Source organism: Aspergillus ochraceoroseus (assembly GCF_002846915.1).
Source record: "Aspergillus ochraceoroseus IBT 24754 chromosome Unknown P175scaffold_5, whole genome shotgun sequence".
In the NCBI taxonomy this organism is placed as follows: domain Eukaryota; kingdom Fungi; phylum Ascomycota; class Eurotiomycetes; order Eurotiales; family Aspergillaceae; genus Aspergillus; species Aspergillus ochraceoroseus.
In genome coordinates, this window is record NW_024468480.1 from 2,303,559 (window position 1) to 2,319,623 (window position 16,065).

A 16,065-nucleotide genomic window follows, 5' to 3' on the forward strand; every position below is an offset into this window, starting at 1 on the left:
AAGGCGAACTGGGTTTTATTTTATGAGAAGAGCTCATTATGCCTACATCCAGTCGCCATCGACAGACTTCCACACACTCTGTACAGAACCACGATATACTGATCACTAATTTTCAATTCAAATGAACTTTCATCTCGAAGAGAATCGAATACTCCCTTCACTCGACAGCCACTCAATGCTCTTAACTGCTGAGAAAGCTTCTCCGCCAAAAACATCGGCATGTAATGTACCCTTCATACAAATTCATTCCACCCTTTTACCAGGACATCTGCGGTATAGTCCACTGAGTCCGGATGAGGGAAACTCCCAAGCCTAAGCACATGCAAGAGACAAACTCTCAGCAGTGGCATTCAAGGCTGAGCACTGTGCCACGGACCCAACATCAACTGTGGTAATGAGACCAGTCGCGCAGTCGCTGTTGCCGTAGATGCTAAGAACAGGGGATTGCGAAGCATCTTCACAAGCTCCAGTGACAAGAGAGGGCTCGACACTAAGAACAGGAAAGTTCTCTAGAGCGACGCAATATCCTTCCGTCACGGTGACAGGTCCAAGTTCTTCGGTGCAGTCTTCGGCAGCATAACGAATAAATTCGACATGAAGGGTGGCCATGGCTCCGGTAGACATAGCGGCGGCAAGCACAACAGCCTGAGGCCAAGGTTAACGTCTATTGAGGACTATACTAATCCACGTCCCGATGTTCTATTTACCTGGAGATGGAAGATTGAAAATCTTACGACAAAGGTCAAGACTGACCATGACTGACTGTTATAATTTGTTTGTCCAAATTCATCCTCCCAAGAGAATCTTTGGTTTTTGTCCGCCTCCTTTTCCCTACACTGCCCGGGCCACAATGGGGACCCCATATTCAAGATCCCCTCACCCTACAGATCATGGAAAGAGTCTCACCGGAATCATTAGCACACATAAATTGGCCGCTATCTGTGCCTCTGGATGCAATTTGACAACCATCAGGCGGAAGACTAGGACGCATGGGGTATTGTCATCAATTGCGTGAAGAAACACTGAGCATCTCTCTTGATACCACACTTGCCCTAAGCATCTAATAAGCTGCATGAACTAGCGGACTTGTCCGCTGTGGCTCTCCCAGGTGCCGTGAAGAAATGTCTAGTGTTGGTCTCACGACCTAAATGCAGACTGGCTAATGTACAGTATGGGCCTAGATGGCATACGAACGAGCTTGTGAGATGTTTATACCTTTTAAAGAGGTTCAAAGTACCTAACAGAGCATCTCACGGAATCCCTGTCAGGGTACAATTCTAACTACATAATGGGCGTAGTCATAAGACACAGTCCCTCCATTGTCTGGATTGATATACATCTTACAATGCATTTAAGTAGGCAAACCTAGAATTAACAAGCTTTGGAATGAATGTTGGAGGTGGCAACAGCCTTCGAAGGAAGAACGGTTCGTCCCAGCTCAGAATCAAGGATTGTATATTGAATTCAGGCGGAAATTCTATAGCTCGAGTTTAATCCGTCTAATCCAATCTTTGATTTTACCTGTCAGGACCTTTCCACTCCTCCTCCTGGTGGTTGATCCAGTCTTCCCTTACCCCCGGTAAATATGTTTTCGGACTACGTATTCTTCAAGCCTCTGATGTCATTGATAATATTTCCGATTGCCCATCTGCCAATAGTAAACAGCAATGGTACCTTTCTTGCCTGAGTGACGCGTTTATGGACATGGATTTATGGAAAACGTCAGCAAATCCCGCAACAACGTGTCTGCCAATCAGTTTCAGTTCAGGATACTCCGTAGTGTATGTAGCTTCCCCGCAGCTCATTTCCGGAAAGGCGCACCTGTTATGATGGAGAAAAAAATTGAGAGAGCTGTTGGATTCGACCCGGTGCTCGTCGACACAATGTAACCCTAATCTTACTCATCGCGGCCAAGAAGCTCGATTAACTATGCGCAGGCTTGCTTATTTATTCTCGTGGAAGAAGATAAGGGGCTTAGTGTGCGCGGGGCTGGGATGCAGTCAGTTAGTTAACTAATTAATTCACGGCTTGCCTGAGTCATAGCGATGAATATTCTAGAAATGTCTAGGTTGAACCAGATTCATTGAGCAGTAAGCTGGAGGTCACCCTCTAACCGGTTGGAAAGTATCTATATATTCCTCATTTATTCAGTGTCTTCCGGGTGGGAAAGTGTCTATATATTCCTCATCCATTCTATTACACCCGCACCCACCAGGCAGGCGGTATTATGGCATCAACCAACTCGGGCTCTTGTCTGTGTGGAGCTGTGCAATATCAGCTTTTAGATGCTCCCGAGAAGTGTGTTATATGTTACTGTGAGAGCTGCCAGAAATCTACGGGCTCCGTATGCATGGCGAACTGCTTGTTCAAGAGAGAGGTGCGCACGTCGGTCTCTTCTGGTACATATATCTACAGGACCGCTAACTTTGCACCCAGAATTTAGAGATAACGCATGGACAAGGGGCACTTGCAACGTATGAAGACCGAGCGACATCCTCCGGTCAAGCTCTGCAGCGCTCGTTTTGCAGCATTTGCGGGTCGTGTCTCTTTGTACAGAACGAAATATCGGAACGGAATGGGATCATAGCAGTCACCAGTGGAACCATCAATGATCGAAGTGGTCTCCAGCCAACCCTAGAATATTGGTGCCAGCGTCGCCGTAGCTGGCTTCAACCTGGTGGTATCGAGGGCTCGGAGAGGAGGGAGACACAATGAGACGAGCGTTGGTGGGTGTGTCCTCGCCATACAGATAGCTCCATGAGGAACAATACATGTATTACGACGGTTCTTGGAGAAAGTTATTCAAGAAGAGGAACGTTTCCCAATAGTTTACACAAACTCTGTGTGTTACGCGCGGCCTTCCCACTAGGGTTGACATCACGACTCTCCACGCATACTAAATAAACACCATCGCCAGCTACACCACAATTAGGTCGCTCTTAATAAAATGTTTCTACAGATTTGATAGATACCATGTTCTCAACAAGATTTCTGCGTCGAACAGTACCGACCGTGTTGAGTCGCCGCGCTTACGCCTCGACGGTAAAGACAGGCCTGTCCCCTCAGCAAATCCAAATCGTAAAGGCAACTATCCCCGCATTAGAAAAGCATGGAGTTGAAATCACAACGCTCTTCTATAAGAACATCCTCGATAAGCATCCGGAGCTCAAAAACATCTTCAACACCGCACACCAGGCGACTGGAGAGCAACCTGCCGCACTAGCCCACGCAGTGTGGGCATACGCAACCAACATTGAGCAGCCAGAAGCGTTGGCGACGGCGGTTTCTCGGATCGGCCACAAGCATGCGAGTCTTGGGGTCACAGCGGATCAATATTCCATTGTAGGAGAGCATCTTCTCAGTGCCATCAAGCAAGTTCTCGGGGACGCAGTCACCCCACCCGTCGTTGATGCATGGACGGCAGCCTACCAACAGTTGGCCGACATCTTTATCGCGTTTGAAGGAAATCTGTATCGGGAAGCAATTGAAACCCCCGGTGGATGGAAAGGGTGGAGGAAATTCACCATCTCGGAAAAGGTGAATGAGGGCGACGAAATCATCTCCTTCCATCTAACCCCCATCGACAAGGGCCAGCTCCCTGCGTACAAGCCAGGGCAATTTGTCAGTGTCCGCTGCTACGTCCCCGAGCTTGGGGTCTACCAGCCACGACAGTACAGCCTATCCGACGTGCCTAACCGAAAGTACTTCCAGATCTCTGTGAAGAAAGAGTTTGCATCCGGGGAACGACCGGCGGGTCGCATCTCCAACGTACTGCATGAATCGCTCCCAACGGGTTCTGAGCTAGAAATCAGCATGCCGTTTGGGGATTTTGTTCTCGATGTTAATTCCACTACCCCGGTTGTTCTGATAAGCGGCGGAGTTGGTCTTACACCGATGATCTCGATGCTGAAATCCGTCACCAACTCCTCGAAATCGAGACGGGTGATGTTTATCCACGCTGTTCGCAATGGTCGCGTCCATGCCATGAGGCAGACCTTGGCCAAGATCATGGCGGACAATCCGCAGGTCTCCCGCGCAATCTTCTACGAGGAGGCAGCTGCGAATGATAAGCCGGGAGTCGATTATGACTACATTGGCAGGGCTGACATCGCCAAGATTAAGGACGAGGTGGTTTTGCCAGATGCAGATTACTATATCTGTGGGCCATCCCCATTCATGAAGGCGCAAAGTCAGAAGCTGCAGGCCCTGGGTGTCCCCCTGGATCGAATCCATATGGAGGTCTTTGGATCTCCCAGCTGAACGGAATCTGCATCATTTTAGTTCTACATCGATATCAGTAGCTTGGAGCAAATACTTACTGCTTTGGGTTTCCTATGATCCTGGAGTCATCCCAGTAGTAGATCGTCCGGAGTGTTACGACTGAGTGTTTGTGGCGACAAATACGGACGCAACTAAAGTACTAGCACTTTGGTATTGCAAGCACGTTATTCAATAGAGGATGTATAGGGTGTATAGGAACTGAGCAGCACAACCCACGCCCCTCTTGCCAATGCACTCTCTTACAGAAGCAGCGCATCCAAACACAGTCAACTGGCGAAACCCAGGTTGAATTACTTCTAGAAAGCCCGTTGAAGTACTCAGGAGTCCTTGATCGTCTTACACTTGTCTATCAGTCGCCCCGAGCCAAAGGTAAGAACCGATTTACATAAACGCTGCTCTCCTTGTATACTTGGCCGGAATCTGGCAGAAAAATCCGATGTCTATTTTTCTAGTAGAGCGAGAACTGGAAAATCAGGTGCCGATATGCGTCTGCTCTCCAATGAATTACAGAGAGGAGAGACTAGTAGTAATGGAAATGTAGAGCGTGTTGATCCAGATTTTGCGGAAAAACCAGTTCTCTCAACGTTCATACCGTGCGACATGTGCTGGACGAGTTTAATCCCGAATTCGCCTGCTCTTTGCATGATGTAGTAGGACCCTTTTTGAGACCTGAGAGCCGGTTACTTTATTCAAATGCAAGTTATACCGATGACGCTTTCTATACCGATCTCGGTTTCCAAATCAGAGGCTATAAGAATCAGACTCCCTTCGGCGAAACTCGTACTCTCGCTCAAGCCTCATTTCTTGTCTTTATTACCATCTTCGACCTTCTTTCACTTTAGAAAGTATTCAGAATGATTTCCCCCCTCTGGGATACCCTTGTCGCTAATGCGGTGGCGGTCATATTGACAATTTCTTCTCTTCTTTTGGTGTCCGTCATCTACAAGACAATACTATATCCTGAATTTCTCACACCTCTTCGCGACATTCCTACTCCACCAAATCGGTCTCTCTTACGTGGAAATTACCTTCAGTCTGGCTCCGACTCGTTGCTCAACTGCCTAAGACATTGGAGCGCCACCGTACCCAACCAAGGTCTCATCCGATACTACCAAACTGGAAACAGTGAACGTCTACTCGCAACTAGCCCAGAGGCATTGAATGACATATTGGTTGTACGTGAGAGCCATTTCGCGAAGCCCAAGGCTGTTAAAGGCCGCCTATCCTACATCACTGGTAATGGATTGCTGTTGGCAGAAGGGGAAGTCCATCGGGTGCGTGGTGGTATACATGTCTGATCTCCATGACCTTGCCCTTTAACGTGATGAATGAATAGATCCAACGCAAAGCACTCATGCCGGCGTTCGCCTTTCGCCATATCAAAGCGCTGTATCCAATCTTCTGGTCAAAGGCTACAGGCCTAACAGAGTTACTGAAGCAGGAAATACAGTCCAAGAAGGAGCAAGGAGATCAGGTCATTGAAGTCCGGGCCTGGTCCACTCGCGCAACGCTGGATATCATCGGACTCGCGGGTATGGGATGTGATTTTGAGTCATTAAAGGATCCGAACAATCACCTGGTGCGACAATACCGGCAGCTACGGCAGGAACCTTCGCGCACAGAATCGCTCATTCTATTCGTTTTATCCTTATTCTCCCGGTATCCCAACAGTCTGCTATCACGATTTCCCACCAAGCGTGTGAAGCAGATCAGGGCGGCTTCTGACAGTATCCGCCAGGCCTGTGCAGAGGTTGTTGCAACAAAACAGCGGGAATTAGGCCAAGAGAAGAACGGAGATATCATTGACATCGCTCTGAGAAGCGAGGTTTTCAGTGATGCAAACCTTGTCGACCAGATGATGACCTTTCTGGCCGCTGGGCATGGAACCACCTCCCACGCCCTCCAGTGGGCAATCTATGCGTTATGCAAAAATCCAGAGATGCAGACACGTTTACGCCAGGAGCTTCGGGACAATCTCCCGTCACTCAGCAACCGGGAAGCCTCGGTTTCAGCGGAAGATATCGACGGTCTCCCATACCTGCATGCAGTCTGCAGCGAAACTCTGCGCTTCTACCCTCCTGTACCAACTACGGTCCGGGAGGCCGTGCAGGATACCACGGTCGCAGGGTATCGGATTCCCAGAGGGACGTCGTTCGCCATCGCCCCAGGGGTCATCAATCTAAACCCTGAACTTTGGGGCCCTGACGCGGGCGAATTCAACCCGGAGCGGTGGATGAAGGAAGGCTGTGCGAACTCGGGAGGTGTAAAAAGTCACCATGGATTCTTGACCTTTCTACAGGGTCCGCGGAGTTGCATCGGGGCGACGTTTGCTAAGGCTGAGCTGGCGTGTCTCGTGGCTGCTCTGGTTGGTCGCTTTCGCCTGGAATTAGAGAATCCGCATAAGGAAGAGGAAATGAAAAAGCAAGGAGTGGGCTCTGCGCCGGCAGATGGAGTGCGGGCAAAGTTTGAAGTTATAGACGGCTGGTAGGCCCAGAATAGTATTCTGCATCATAGATAAAATATACAAATATCCCTAGATGATTGGTGGACGGTGCATTCTTGTAAAAGAATTCCCGGCCCGCTCGGGAGGGACGCCACTCGACGCAGTTACGCGACCTGTTGAACTCGACCAAGACCAAGACTTCGATAATAGACGTCATGAGAGGGAGAAAGCCAAATCTAGTGGCTTGTGTGAATTGCCGTCAGATGAAGGTCAGCATGTCTCCATATTAGAGTGACTGGGTGTATGTATTACTGATCTCGCCTAGCTGGCGTGTGATCGAAACAAGCAATTTCCGTCTGCATGCTCGCGATGCGCAAAGACCAACAAGGTATGCTCCGTGGACCCTTCATTCAGGAGGGAAAATAAAAGAAAGTCTGTACATCTGCTGAGCACATGAGATTGCTGGGTGTTGGGGCTAATTATGGATAGACGGCTTGAAGAAGTTGAGCAGGAGCTCGAACAGATAAAACGAGATAGAGCTGATCAGCGTCAACCGCAACGGCCAAATCCTGATAATATCGAGCTGGCAGATGTGCCAGTGACCGATACCTCAGTTATCGAGGTGTCTCCGGATGTTGCAATCCACTCCAATGGAAAGGCCATCGGCATGGTACATGTTCCATCCACGTTGATTGGCGTCCTGCTAGACGAGTAAGCCATATCCCATCTTCAACTGCGGTCACGGAATTCCATTTAACTTTCTCAAAAGGTATTTCACACACTATGATGCTCTCTGTCCCATTTTGCCGAGGGTTGGTGTCTTCGTCAAGTATTCTGACTCCTGTCCACTCCTCTTCTGGACTGTGCTGGTGACCGCCATGAGGAGGAAATCGGAACATAGAGAGCTATATTCATCCCTTGTTGATGTTGTTCAGACAATGGCGTTCGAAGCAGCCTCGCCTCAGCATAAGTCCCTGTTGACGCTCCAGGGTCTGCTACTTCTCTGCTACTGGCCGCTTCCATTCCGAAGAAACGAGGATCCATCACACTCCCTTCTGGCAATCGCTACCCATCTCGGCCTGCGATTGGGACTTCATAGGCCACATCACAGAGCAGACTTTGAGGGCAGTTCGTCCGAAGATAACACAACAACGATCCTCAAACGGATTACGTGGGTGGTATGTTTTATAACCAACGTTAGGTCAGTATCTTGCTGCCATGCACGTGGAATGAAATCTTGTCTTACAAGCATTAGCCTGAGTGCCCAGCTGGGCCTTCCACCTACAGCTCGCCTCGACCCGGGACTCCTAGAAATATTGGCCGCAAAGCCGCGTTGGTTACCAGACACTCTGTACTTTCAGCTCCATCTCGCAAGAAGAGCGTTGAGCATAACGCTGACTCTTGGGTGTTCTGAAACCTCGGCGACCGGGTTATTGAAAGAGCCAGATCCGTTCATTCGCAACTTTGAAACTGATTTCCAAGCGCTGGATTACCAATTCTCCCCCTCCTGGTCGCCAGCCGATCAGATTCTGTTTCTTGGTTGTCGGATCATGCTGTATACATTTGCGCTGGCCGACAGGGGGAAATGGAAGGATTCTTTGCAGCATGAGACCTCTTCCCACTGGCTTATCCGTGCCTATTTGACCGCGACTACGACGATCCAGGCCGCGTCCTCAATGAAGAGTTACCTGATTTATGCCCCGGCGCGCCTCCATAAGATCCTCATGAATGCGATATGCTTCCTCCTTCTCCTCAAGGTGTCCAGACATCAGGACTTGGTTGACCGCCACACCGTGTCTAATGCAATATCCTGCGGTTGGGAAATGATGCAGGCACTCTCGGTTATAGAGGGTGATTTCATGTCCCGCGCATGCGCCCTACTCGACAGATACCGTGTTTATTGCGACGTGTCCCCCACCAACACCAATATTGAAGATTTGTTGGCAGTGCAGTCGCGCATGGGTGCTAATATCACATTCAGTACCGCAATGAGGGCAAGGGCATGTGCGACTGCCAGTCAAGGTGAGGGTTCGTCTACTGCCATGGCCTCCCGGGAGCTCGGATTACATGACATGCAAGACACAGGCCCCCCACATGAGCTAGACTGGACTGAATTATTTGATACCTGGTTGGACTTTTAGATTCTATATACGATGCGTTGAACCCCGGTTGTTAATGAATAATGACTTTTTTTTTTCTTGTACTTTTACACTGACGATCAAGAGAGAAAATAGACAGAAGCTCAGGCAGGTACATACATAGCAGCTTGGCCGGTTTCGAGCCCTTCACTATAGACACGGATCCAGGTAGTTATAACTGTAGCAAACAACGCTTTATAGAAGCCTTTTAGTAGAGAGACCAGACATCATTCGAGTCATATATACATCACTATATGTGTATATATATATAGATATAGTTACACGCGATTTTCTAGTGCCCGGCTGACTAACTTGGACAGTGGAACAGCAACTGGTCTCTCTCTCTATATTAGCAGCAAATATGGAGCCAAATCACTAGTTGGTAGGCAGAATCCTCGGCTCTGTTGCCTGCATCCTGGACTAGTCAATTTATAAATTCAGCTGTGCCGACCGAGTTTGGCGATTTTGTCGAAAAATCTTGTCAAGATGGCCGCAATTCTCGCTCTGCCGTTAGAGATTATTAGCCATATATTCGCCTGTGTGGACCGTGACTCGCGTAGAAACCTCCGACTGGTTCACTCGCTGTTCAATACAATTGGCCAAAGATGGGTTTTCCGCAGTACGCAGCTCGCGCCGACACCCCGGAGCTGCGATCACTTCGAGAAAGTGCTGGAAACCCCGGATCTCATTCGCTTTGTGCGCAAGGTCTATTTGCAAACCTACGATGAGGACACTGTGAGCTCTGCTGCCGCTCCGGAGCGACGTGTCGCTTACCTTTCTTGCAGGACATCACAAGCGAGCAAGGTGACAGTGATGGGGAGGATGAGTACGAACTAAGTGACCCGGAGGACGAACTGGTCCGTCCTCGTCGATTCTGGTCGCTGTTTGAACGGCTGAAGGAGTTTCCTCAGCTACAAAGCGTGGCCCTCTGTTTCCACCATACGTGCGTTGAGGAAACAAGTGACCATTGGGTCGACGATATCCCGCAGGATATCAACTTTCGCTCCACAGTCATGCAGAGGTTCACAGATGTTGTGGCCTCTTTACCTCATTTACCGCAGGAATTGATCATTCAAGACCTGCAAAATATCAACGACACCGACTCGACCGTAGTGGCCAACATTCGTAAGATTCTCGGGGGGTTAAAGTCTCTACGACTAAACATTACCAATGAGCACAGTGAAGGCAATGGCGAGACTGACCTCGAAGTGAGCTGGGATTCCCTCTATATCTCCTGCACCGTTTGAGTCGAGACTGACAAACACGGGCATAGAGAGATGCCCCGCATGAATTCTTTCCCGAGCTGAGTTCCTTCTGGCTAAAGCCCGCGCTGTCGAGCTTGGAACACTTGACGATATATTCGAGTAACTATTTTGGATTCTATCCGAAATGCGATCTGCGGGGCACCCATTTCCCACGACTTGAATCCCTAGCGTTGGGGAACTATACATTTGTTCATGACTCTCAGCTCGATTGGATCTTGTCCCATGCTCCAACGTTGACAGGGCTGTATCTCGACGACTGCCCGATCCTCTATGAGGTGGCGATTCGAGACAAGGAGAGAACGTATCTTGACCCGGCCGATCTCCAGCCCGACCCCAGGTTCGATGGCGAAGGCTACGCGAGCTATGACAAACGCTGGAAGGACTACTTCCAGGCGTTCAAGGAAGGGCTGCCGCTGCTGCAACATTTCCGATACGGCCATTGCCTTGCCTGGTGGGAGCATGATACAACACCTCTGGAATGCGAGACAGAGATCGAGGTTGCCCTCAGGCATGATTCCTACATGGTATATTGTGACGGGTACGGACCGAGTCAATATATGGCGCACATGATATACACGATCCGACAAGAAGGAGATATTAAGTGGGAGGATGGGGAGCCCTTGAGATGCACAGACGAGGATATAAACGCCTTGAAGGAGCTCTGTGCTAAGCTAAGGCAACCGCTCGCAAATGACGGTTGGAACCCAGTGGATAGCTAGATAAATGCTCTCGCCGGCTGACCGAGCCGATATGATACCTTATTATTTCCTGATTGTGGACCAAATATAATAGTGTGTATCAGGTAGAAATGGATGTCTTGACACCGTTTTAGCTGGACGGTAAAGCAGACACTGATTAAAGCTATCCGCTCTGCACAGGGAGTCTGCTAACGATTGAGATAATGGAAATGACCCAATTTCGGGGTTGTTGGAATTAAGAGCCCTTATATTCCGATGCTGTACGTATCCTTTCGGTCTTCTCAAGGTTCAATTTCTACCAACTCGTTCTGGAATGCGGCCGCATCGAGCCGCTGGAAATCGACGTCATCTCATCCCATCCCATCGATCGATCGATCGCCGCAGTAACTAAAAAAAAAAAAACCCCCCTACGTGGGTCTGGCTTTTTTTTTTTTTTTTTTTTTTTTTATCCCCCAGACACATTCACACGATGCCTGAATTACCCCGAGCATACCTATTTGGAGGACCACAGTATGCCCCCAGCGGGATGAGATATAGCCGTCTTCTAACACATCAGTAGCCCTTGGTCGCAGGATGACTGGACTTCATCCGATGACCGAGTGCGAGGCGGATCCTCGTACTCCACACTAGTCCGCTCTCCCACCGGCCAAACGGCTGCCTTCCAAGGCAATTTGGATATCGAAACTCTCGGGGGAGCTGGATTCGCATCGCAGCGCACGACCGGTGAGCGATGTTGGGACCTGTCGGCGTATGACGGGTTAGAGTTAAATATCGACGAGGCCGATAGCAAGTTGTACACGATCACTCTGAAGAACGAAATCTTGCCCAAAAGGCCCGACGGCCGCGAACAAAGTAGCGTCAGTTGGGAGATCGACTTCCGCACGCCAGAGACGGGCAAGGTGGTGGTGAAATGGGCGGGTTTTAAAGCGACATATCGCGGAAGGGAGATGAAGAACCCACCCTGTCTGGACTTGACTAATATCAAGAGAATGAGTATTATGATGCGAAGGTAAGCTCCCGTTGGCTATATTAATCATGTTCTGGGGGTCTGATCGAAAATTTTAGTTTTTTTGGGACGCAACACGGGGATTTCTCGCTGCGTCTCGTGTCAATTGCCGCGTTTCGAGGAAATGAGAGCAAGGCTTTGGATAACAAAGGAGGTCCGGTTGTCACTGCTTGCGAGGAAGTAGCCGGGGAACCAGAGAGTCAAGACAATTTGGGAACATCATGTTGTGTGATATTATAGTTCATCGTCGATACCCTCAATCCATCAACAACGCCGCGACGGCTTTTTCTCTACATAAACATGGCTGGAGTACGCAAGAATCCCCAGTATTCAACCTTTATTCTAGGTTCAGAGAATATGGACAGAAACTATCTCATACAGGCTATAATCTCATCGACCAAGAGAGGTTCCTAATAATAGTCATCTTTTCCCTTGTTGCAGTATTGCAACCCTTATTCAAAGGTCTTAGGAATATTTACATTGCTGCCGTTATCTTCAGCTATGAACACAGCCTTATCTTCCCAGTATTGCTGTTCTACCATGCCGATCTCTCCAGAATTCTCTTTGCTGCCATGGGGAGTGTGTTGCTTTTCGGTAAAGTGCAACGAAAGTGGAGGATCTCTGGCCTTGAGTCTCTGGAATGCAACTGCAGCCAACCGTGCCGCCTGCCCAACCCCCATCGACACACCGATTTGGTGCAGCTGTTCGGCAGCGAAGAAGCGCAGAGCCTGAGGGTTTAATGTCTCCGTCGACACGAGGTAGAGAGGTTGGATAAGCGAAAGGATGTCTAAAGCCATGTGAAAAGGTGGACGGAAGATCGAGTCGGTAATATTACTCACGTGGAGAGCCTATAAAACCTGATGTCGACATGCATAGCTCTGTCGACAGTTGACAGACAATGGATCTGGACCGAGACAAGCGGTTGCTGTCAGGTTCTGCCTGAGCGCGCTCATTCCGGAGGATTAATTGATTCACAACTATCCTCAGAGCACGCCAGTTGTTCCAGCCTTCCCCAACCCAAAGACTGGAGTATACATGTCGTTTCCCAGCGAGGAAGCTACCAGCCTCAGCCTCGGCAGCATCGACTACTGAAAAGCCCCAGGTGGCCGGAGCAGATGCCTCCCAGAGCTGAAGGTCATGATCAATATCGAGTGCTTTGTTGGTGACAACCGTTGGGTCGGTTATCTTACCACCTGCCATGGCGGCCTGGAGATTAACGAGTCGAAAGGAAATCTCACAGATAGAACCGGGACTAGCCACAGAGCGACTTTTCCAAAGTTTCCGAACGGTGCTAGTTTGGAAGTTACACGTAGTTTCTACCAGGGCAGGAGGAACGGCTATATTTCGTTCCATACAAGCTAAGAGCTATGGCACGCTTTAGAAAGCCAGGTCCCACCGAAAGAAAGGATGCATGGTTAGAGAAAAGCTTACAATTTGTGACCGAATCTGAATGAAAAGCTGTGCGCCGCGTTCCCGCGTGAATTGTTCATGGCCCCGAAGCTTCAAGAGAGCCAACGCCCCTCCGGTGTGGGTTGCCCAATAATTGCTTCGACTCGACTCGTTGGATTTGACCACCTGCGAACACGGTTAGAAAAATTGGTTGCAATTGACCCAGATACCAACATTACCTCAAAGAGACCTAACAAAATGACACACATAAGGCTTGCATCCGCAATCGCTGTTCCTGGGTCATCTAAGGCTTGGTTCATGGCGACCAACGCCCTGCAGTACTGTTGATTTGCTTTGTAGGCGATATCGGGTGCGTAGGAGATGTTGGACATTGCTGCCAACCCGACAGCTTCAATGGCCTCCCGAATGGCATTGCTGGGCGATTCTTCAAGGTAAGACTGGGCCAGCCAGTCTGGTTCGGGGCAATATGGAGGGCCACTAAAGCTGTTATACCTGGCGAAGAAGAAGTTGCCAGCGAGGGTATTCGGGTCTTGAGAGAGTGCATACGACATGGGTAAACCTCTGTGATATACCTGTAACAAATTAGGTCCATAATAACACGCTGTCTTCTGGTCGCACGGCATATCTGAGCGCGCTACTCGTCGAGCTTTCCCAATAATGCGTGAAGATTCGTCCCTAAAAAGAATTTCCTTGAGATCCCGATAACCCGGACATTTTCTATTTGACTTTGCGCACTTCAAACATCCGGGTTTCCCTTCGTCACACTGAAATCCATAGTCCTTTTGTTAGCCAGAAGTATGAACGGGGTTTGCCGGATACCACTCTCCTCGTGTGTACCTTGATCTTGCGCTGGCGACACTGTTGGCAACCCTTACTAAGTGCGCCATAGTATACCATGATTTAGCTGATCCTGATCTAGTGAACAAAAAAAAACCCCCCCCCAGCTTATTTGAAGCAAGAGAAAGTCTTAAATGTCCGCAAGAAATGTGATCCATAGTGCTAATGGGGAAACGCTTCCTGCCCTGGTTTAGTCTCGCACTCGTCCCCTCAAACCGGAATAGTTGCTTACGGCTTCAGCGAAATCTATATAATGAGGCAACCACAGTTGGATACAAGAGTTGACCCGGAAATTAAAAAAAAGTACCGCTGAAGATATTTGCAAAATCTTTCCTACTGCTTTCCCGCTGTCGTGACGATGATGACTTCTCCTGGACCCGATTCCAGTCGACCTTCGAACGAAACGACATTCAGTTCCTACAATCAGACACAAGGCAAAATATACGCTCTAAACCGACGGAACTATCACCCAAGTGTGTACCACACTATCCTTGATCGTCATGTTTCTACCGGGGGACAGTTTGGGACCCTCCTCGATGTGGGCTGTGGTCCCGGTACGGCAACAGTTCGCCTGGCTCGAGAGTTCCTACATGCAATCGGGCTAGACCCTTCTGAAGGCATGATTGCAACTGCTCGGTCCCTAGAATGTATCACCTCAATGTCTGAGCCGGTGCGGTTCGAGATATCTACTGCGGAAGACCTGGGATCAACTCTCTCCCCACCAGTCGGGGACTCGAGCGTCGACCTTATTGTTGCTGCAAACGCGGCACATTGGTTTGATATCCCAAGGTTTTGGGAAAGGGCTGGTCGTATGCTGAAGCCTGGCGGAACTGTCGCTCTTTGGACTAGTGGTGAGATCCGCATTCACCCATCTATGCCGAATGCGGTGGCGATCCAAGCTGCCATGGACGAGATCGAGGAGCAGGAGCTAAAGCCATTCTTTCTGCCTGGCAATCTCTTGACTAGAGATTGTTATACCAGCCTGCCGCTTCCATGGGACCTTGACCAGCCTATCCCCTGTTTTGACCGGTCGTCTTTCTTCCGTAAAGACTGGGGCCTAAGCGACAGTTTCTTTCTTGGGAACTCAGAGGTGGACTTGGATACATTTGAGAAAATGATGGCGACCGCCAGTCCTGTGGTTCGATGGCGTCAGGCCCATCCAGCAGATGCAGGGACCGAACGTGATGTGCTGAAAATGTTCCGGGGGCAGATTGAACGACTCCTGCGGGAGGCCGGCGTACAGCAAGGGAAGGAAATGGTAAAGGGAACCGCCCGCGGAGCCTTGATCATGGTCAAGAAATCAATTGGAATATAATTCGATGTGCTTTTTCTTTTTACAATGCCAAAAACCATTGGACGGGACTGTTACTGCTAACCTCGTTCCCCTTCACTTCTTGATATTTTAGTATTTAAGGCCCCATGACATGTAAAGAATGCTATATCTTCTTCCACGACATGCATGTATCCTGGAGGACAGATTGCGGATAACTACATTGCAGCGAGTATAATAGTATAAACGCATGCTACTCAAGGTGCGCACGGTATCAAGAGAACGCGCCAAAATAAAGCCGGAAATTCTTTCTTGTGTCTCTCTACCCATTCAGAAAATCTCATCGGAGACGTGTCGAGATATTTCTCAAGATTGCCCTTCAGTGCCTGGAACCGAGGCGCCTTGATACATTCTTCCTCATTGCCGTCCATCTTCTGAAACTGCTCCATCAGAACTCTGGCTTGGAGAGGTCTGCATAGACTCTTGCATACGGGCCAGAAAGCTCCTCCTCTCGTGTCAGCCCCGGCACGGCTGAAGTCCAGTAAAAAAGTTGTTGGCATTACCAGTCTGCTGCCGAGTATCTCTCAAGTATCTGTCTTGCGCGCAATATGTTTTCTATTGATTATCACTGGATATATATACAGAGGTAACAGTGTCAGGAAATGGACTCGTTTTGGACTACGTATACAAACGTATAAAAGCGCCCAATCAATACAT

General features: G+C 49.2%; 10 protein-coding genes across 10 annotated transcripts; 7 read left to right on the top strand and 3 right to left on the bottom strand.

The window, feature by feature from the left end:
• Positions 1 to 206: 206 nt before the first annotated feature.
• Positions 207 to 624, bottom strand: P175DRAFT_0548890 (uncharacterized protein; the record flags this gene model as incomplete). Its single annotated transcript, XM_040900422.1, has 1 exon — positions 207 to 624. The coding sequence occupies one exon, from the start codon at positions 622 to 624 to the stop codon at positions 313 to 315; it is 312 nt and encodes a 103-aa protein (XP_040751813.1). The 3' UTR covers positions 207 to 312.
• A 1,603-nt stretch (positions 625 to 2,227) lies between these two features.
• Positions 2,228 to 2,715, top strand: P175DRAFT_0533432 (GFA family protein; the record flags this gene model as incomplete). Its single annotated transcript, XM_040900056.1, has 2 exons — positions 2,228 to 2,377; positions 2,437 to 2,715. 2 exons carry the CDS (start codon positions 2,228 to 2,230, stop codon positions 2,713 to 2,715), a joined length of 429 nt encoding a protein of 142 aa, XP_040751814.1.
• Positions 2,716 to 2,859: 144 nt separating this feature from the next.
• On the top strand, positions 2,860 to 4,617 carry P175DRAFT_0284605 (uncharacterized protein). The gene has a single exon (XM_040892763.1). It carries the CDS (start codon positions 2,974 to 2,976, stop codon positions 4,258 to 4,260), a length of 1,287 nt encoding a protein of 428 aa, XP_040751815.1. The 5' UTR covers positions 2,860 to 2,973; the 3' UTR covers positions 4,261 to 4,617.
• Positions 4,618 to 5,617: 1,000 nt separating this feature from the next.
• Positions 5,618 to 7,232, top strand: P175DRAFT_0502548 (cytochrome P450). The gene has a single exon (XM_040897412.1). The coding sequence runs from the start codon at positions 5,636 to 5,638 to the stop codon at positions 6,767 to 6,769; it is 1,134 nt and encodes a 377-aa protein (XP_040751816.1). The 5' UTR covers positions 5,618 to 5,635; the 3' UTR covers positions 6,770 to 7,232.
• Positions 6,934 to 8,984, top strand: P175DRAFT_0502549 (uncharacterized protein). The gene is made up of 4 exons (XM_040897413.1): positions 6,934 to 6,993; positions 7,050 to 7,156; positions 7,214 to 7,435; positions 7,494 to 8,984. The coding sequence occupies exons 1-4, from the start codon at positions 6,940 to 6,942 to the stop codon at positions 8,863 to 8,865; spliced, it is 1,755 nt and encodes a 584-aa protein (XP_040751817.1). The 5' UTR covers positions 6,934 to 6,939; the 3' UTR covers positions 8,866 to 8,984.
• Positions 8,985 to 11,066, top strand: P175DRAFT_0481806 (uncharacterized protein). The gene is made up of 3 exons (XM_040895478.1): positions 8,985 to 9,597; positions 9,663 to 10,070; positions 10,136 to 11,066. Exons 1-3 carry the CDS (start codon positions 9,349 to 9,351, stop codon positions 10,844 to 10,846), a joined length of 1,368 nt encoding a protein of 455 aa, XP_040751818.1. The 5' UTR covers positions 8,985 to 9,348; the 3' UTR covers positions 10,847 to 11,066.
• A 228-nt stretch (positions 11,067 to 11,294) lies between these two features.
• P175DRAFT_0510334 (CIA30 family protein) lies at positions 11,295 to 12,071 on the top strand (the record flags this gene model as incomplete). The annotated part of the gene is made up of 3 exons (XM_040898503.1): positions 11,295 to 11,335; positions 11,385 to 11,834; positions 11,891 to 12,071. The coding sequence occupies 3 exons, from the start codon at positions 11,295 to 11,297 to the stop codon at positions 12,069 to 12,071; spliced, it is 672 nt and encodes a 223-aa protein (XP_040751819.1).
• Positions 12,072 to 12,223: 152 nt separating this feature from the next.
• P175DRAFT_0558608 (Zn(II)2Cys6 transcription factor domain-containing protein) lies at positions 12,224 to 14,138 on the bottom strand (the record flags this gene model as incomplete). Its single annotated transcript, XM_040900853.1, has 5 exons — positions 12,224 to 12,618; positions 12,671 to 13,196; positions 13,263 to 13,406; positions 13,460 to 14,005; positions 14,079 to 14,138. The coding sequence occupies 5 exons, from the start codon at positions 14,136 to 14,138 to the stop codon at positions 12,284 to 12,286; spliced, it is 1,611 nt and encodes a 536-aa protein (XP_040751820.1). The 3' UTR covers positions 12,224 to 12,283.
• A 236-nt stretch (positions 14,139 to 14,374) lies between these two features.
• P175DRAFT_0502558 (class I SAM-dependent methyltransferase) lies at positions 14,375 to 15,550 on the top strand. Its single transcript, XM_040897414.1, has one exon. It carries the CDS (start codon positions 14,440 to 14,442, stop codon positions 15,391 to 15,393), a length of 954 nt encoding a protein of 317 aa, XP_040751821.1. The 5' UTR covers positions 14,375 to 14,439; the 3' UTR covers positions 15,394 to 15,550.
• Positions 15,500 to 16,029, bottom strand: P175DRAFT_0284359 (uncharacterized protein). Its single transcript, XM_040892762.1, has one exon. It carries the CDS (start codon positions 15,906 to 15,908, stop codon positions 15,606 to 15,608), a length of 303 nt encoding a protein of 100 aa, XP_040751822.1. The 5' UTR covers positions 15,909 to 16,029; the 3' UTR covers positions 15,500 to 15,605.
• Between the last annotated feature and the right edge of the window lie 36 nt (positions 16,030 to 16,065).

Excerpts from the sequence above, each read along its gene's own strand:
- P175DRAFT_0481806 (XM_040895478.1), top strand. The coding sequence starts at position 9,349 with ATGGCCGCAATTCTCGCTCTGCCGTTAGAGATTATTAGCCATATATTC. Across the intron at positions 9,598-9,662 it reads AAACCTACGATGAGGACACT|CAAGGTGACAGTGATGGGGA; the intron begins GTGAGCTCTGCT and ends ATCACAAGCGAG. Across the intron at positions 10,071-10,135 it reads ATGGCGAGACTGACCTCGAA|AGAGATGCCCCGCATGAATT; the intron begins GTGAGCTGGGAT and ends ACACGGGCATAG.
- P175DRAFT_0284359 (XM_040892762.1), bottom strand. The coding sequence starts at position 15,908 with ATGCCAACAACTTTTTTACTGGACTTCAGCCGTGCCGGGGCTGACACG.
- P175DRAFT_0502558 (XM_040897414.1), top strand. The coding sequence starts at position 14,440 with ATGACTTCTCCTGGACCCGATTCCAGTCGACCTTCGAACGAAACGACA.
- P175DRAFT_0502549 (XM_040897413.1), top strand. The coding sequence starts at position 6,940 with ATGAGAGGGAGAAAGCCAAATCTAGTGGCTTGTGTGAATTGCCGTCAG. Across the intron at positions 6,994-7,049 it reads TGAATTGCCGTCAGATGAAG|CTGGCGTGTGATCGAAACAA; the intron begins GTCAGCATGTCT and ends GATCTCGCCTAG. Across the intron at positions 7,436-7,493 it reads ATTGGCGTCCTGCTAGACGA|GTATTTCACACACTATGATG; the intron begins GTAAGCCATATC and ends CTTTCTCAAAAG.
- P175DRAFT_0502548 (XM_040897412.1), top strand. The coding sequence starts at position 5,636 with ATGCCGGCGTTCGCCTTTCGCCATATCAAAGCGCTGTATCCAATCTTC.
- P175DRAFT_0284605 (XM_040892763.1), top strand. The coding sequence starts at position 2,974 with ATGTTCTCAACAAGATTTCTGCGTCGAACAGTACCGACCGTGTTGAGT.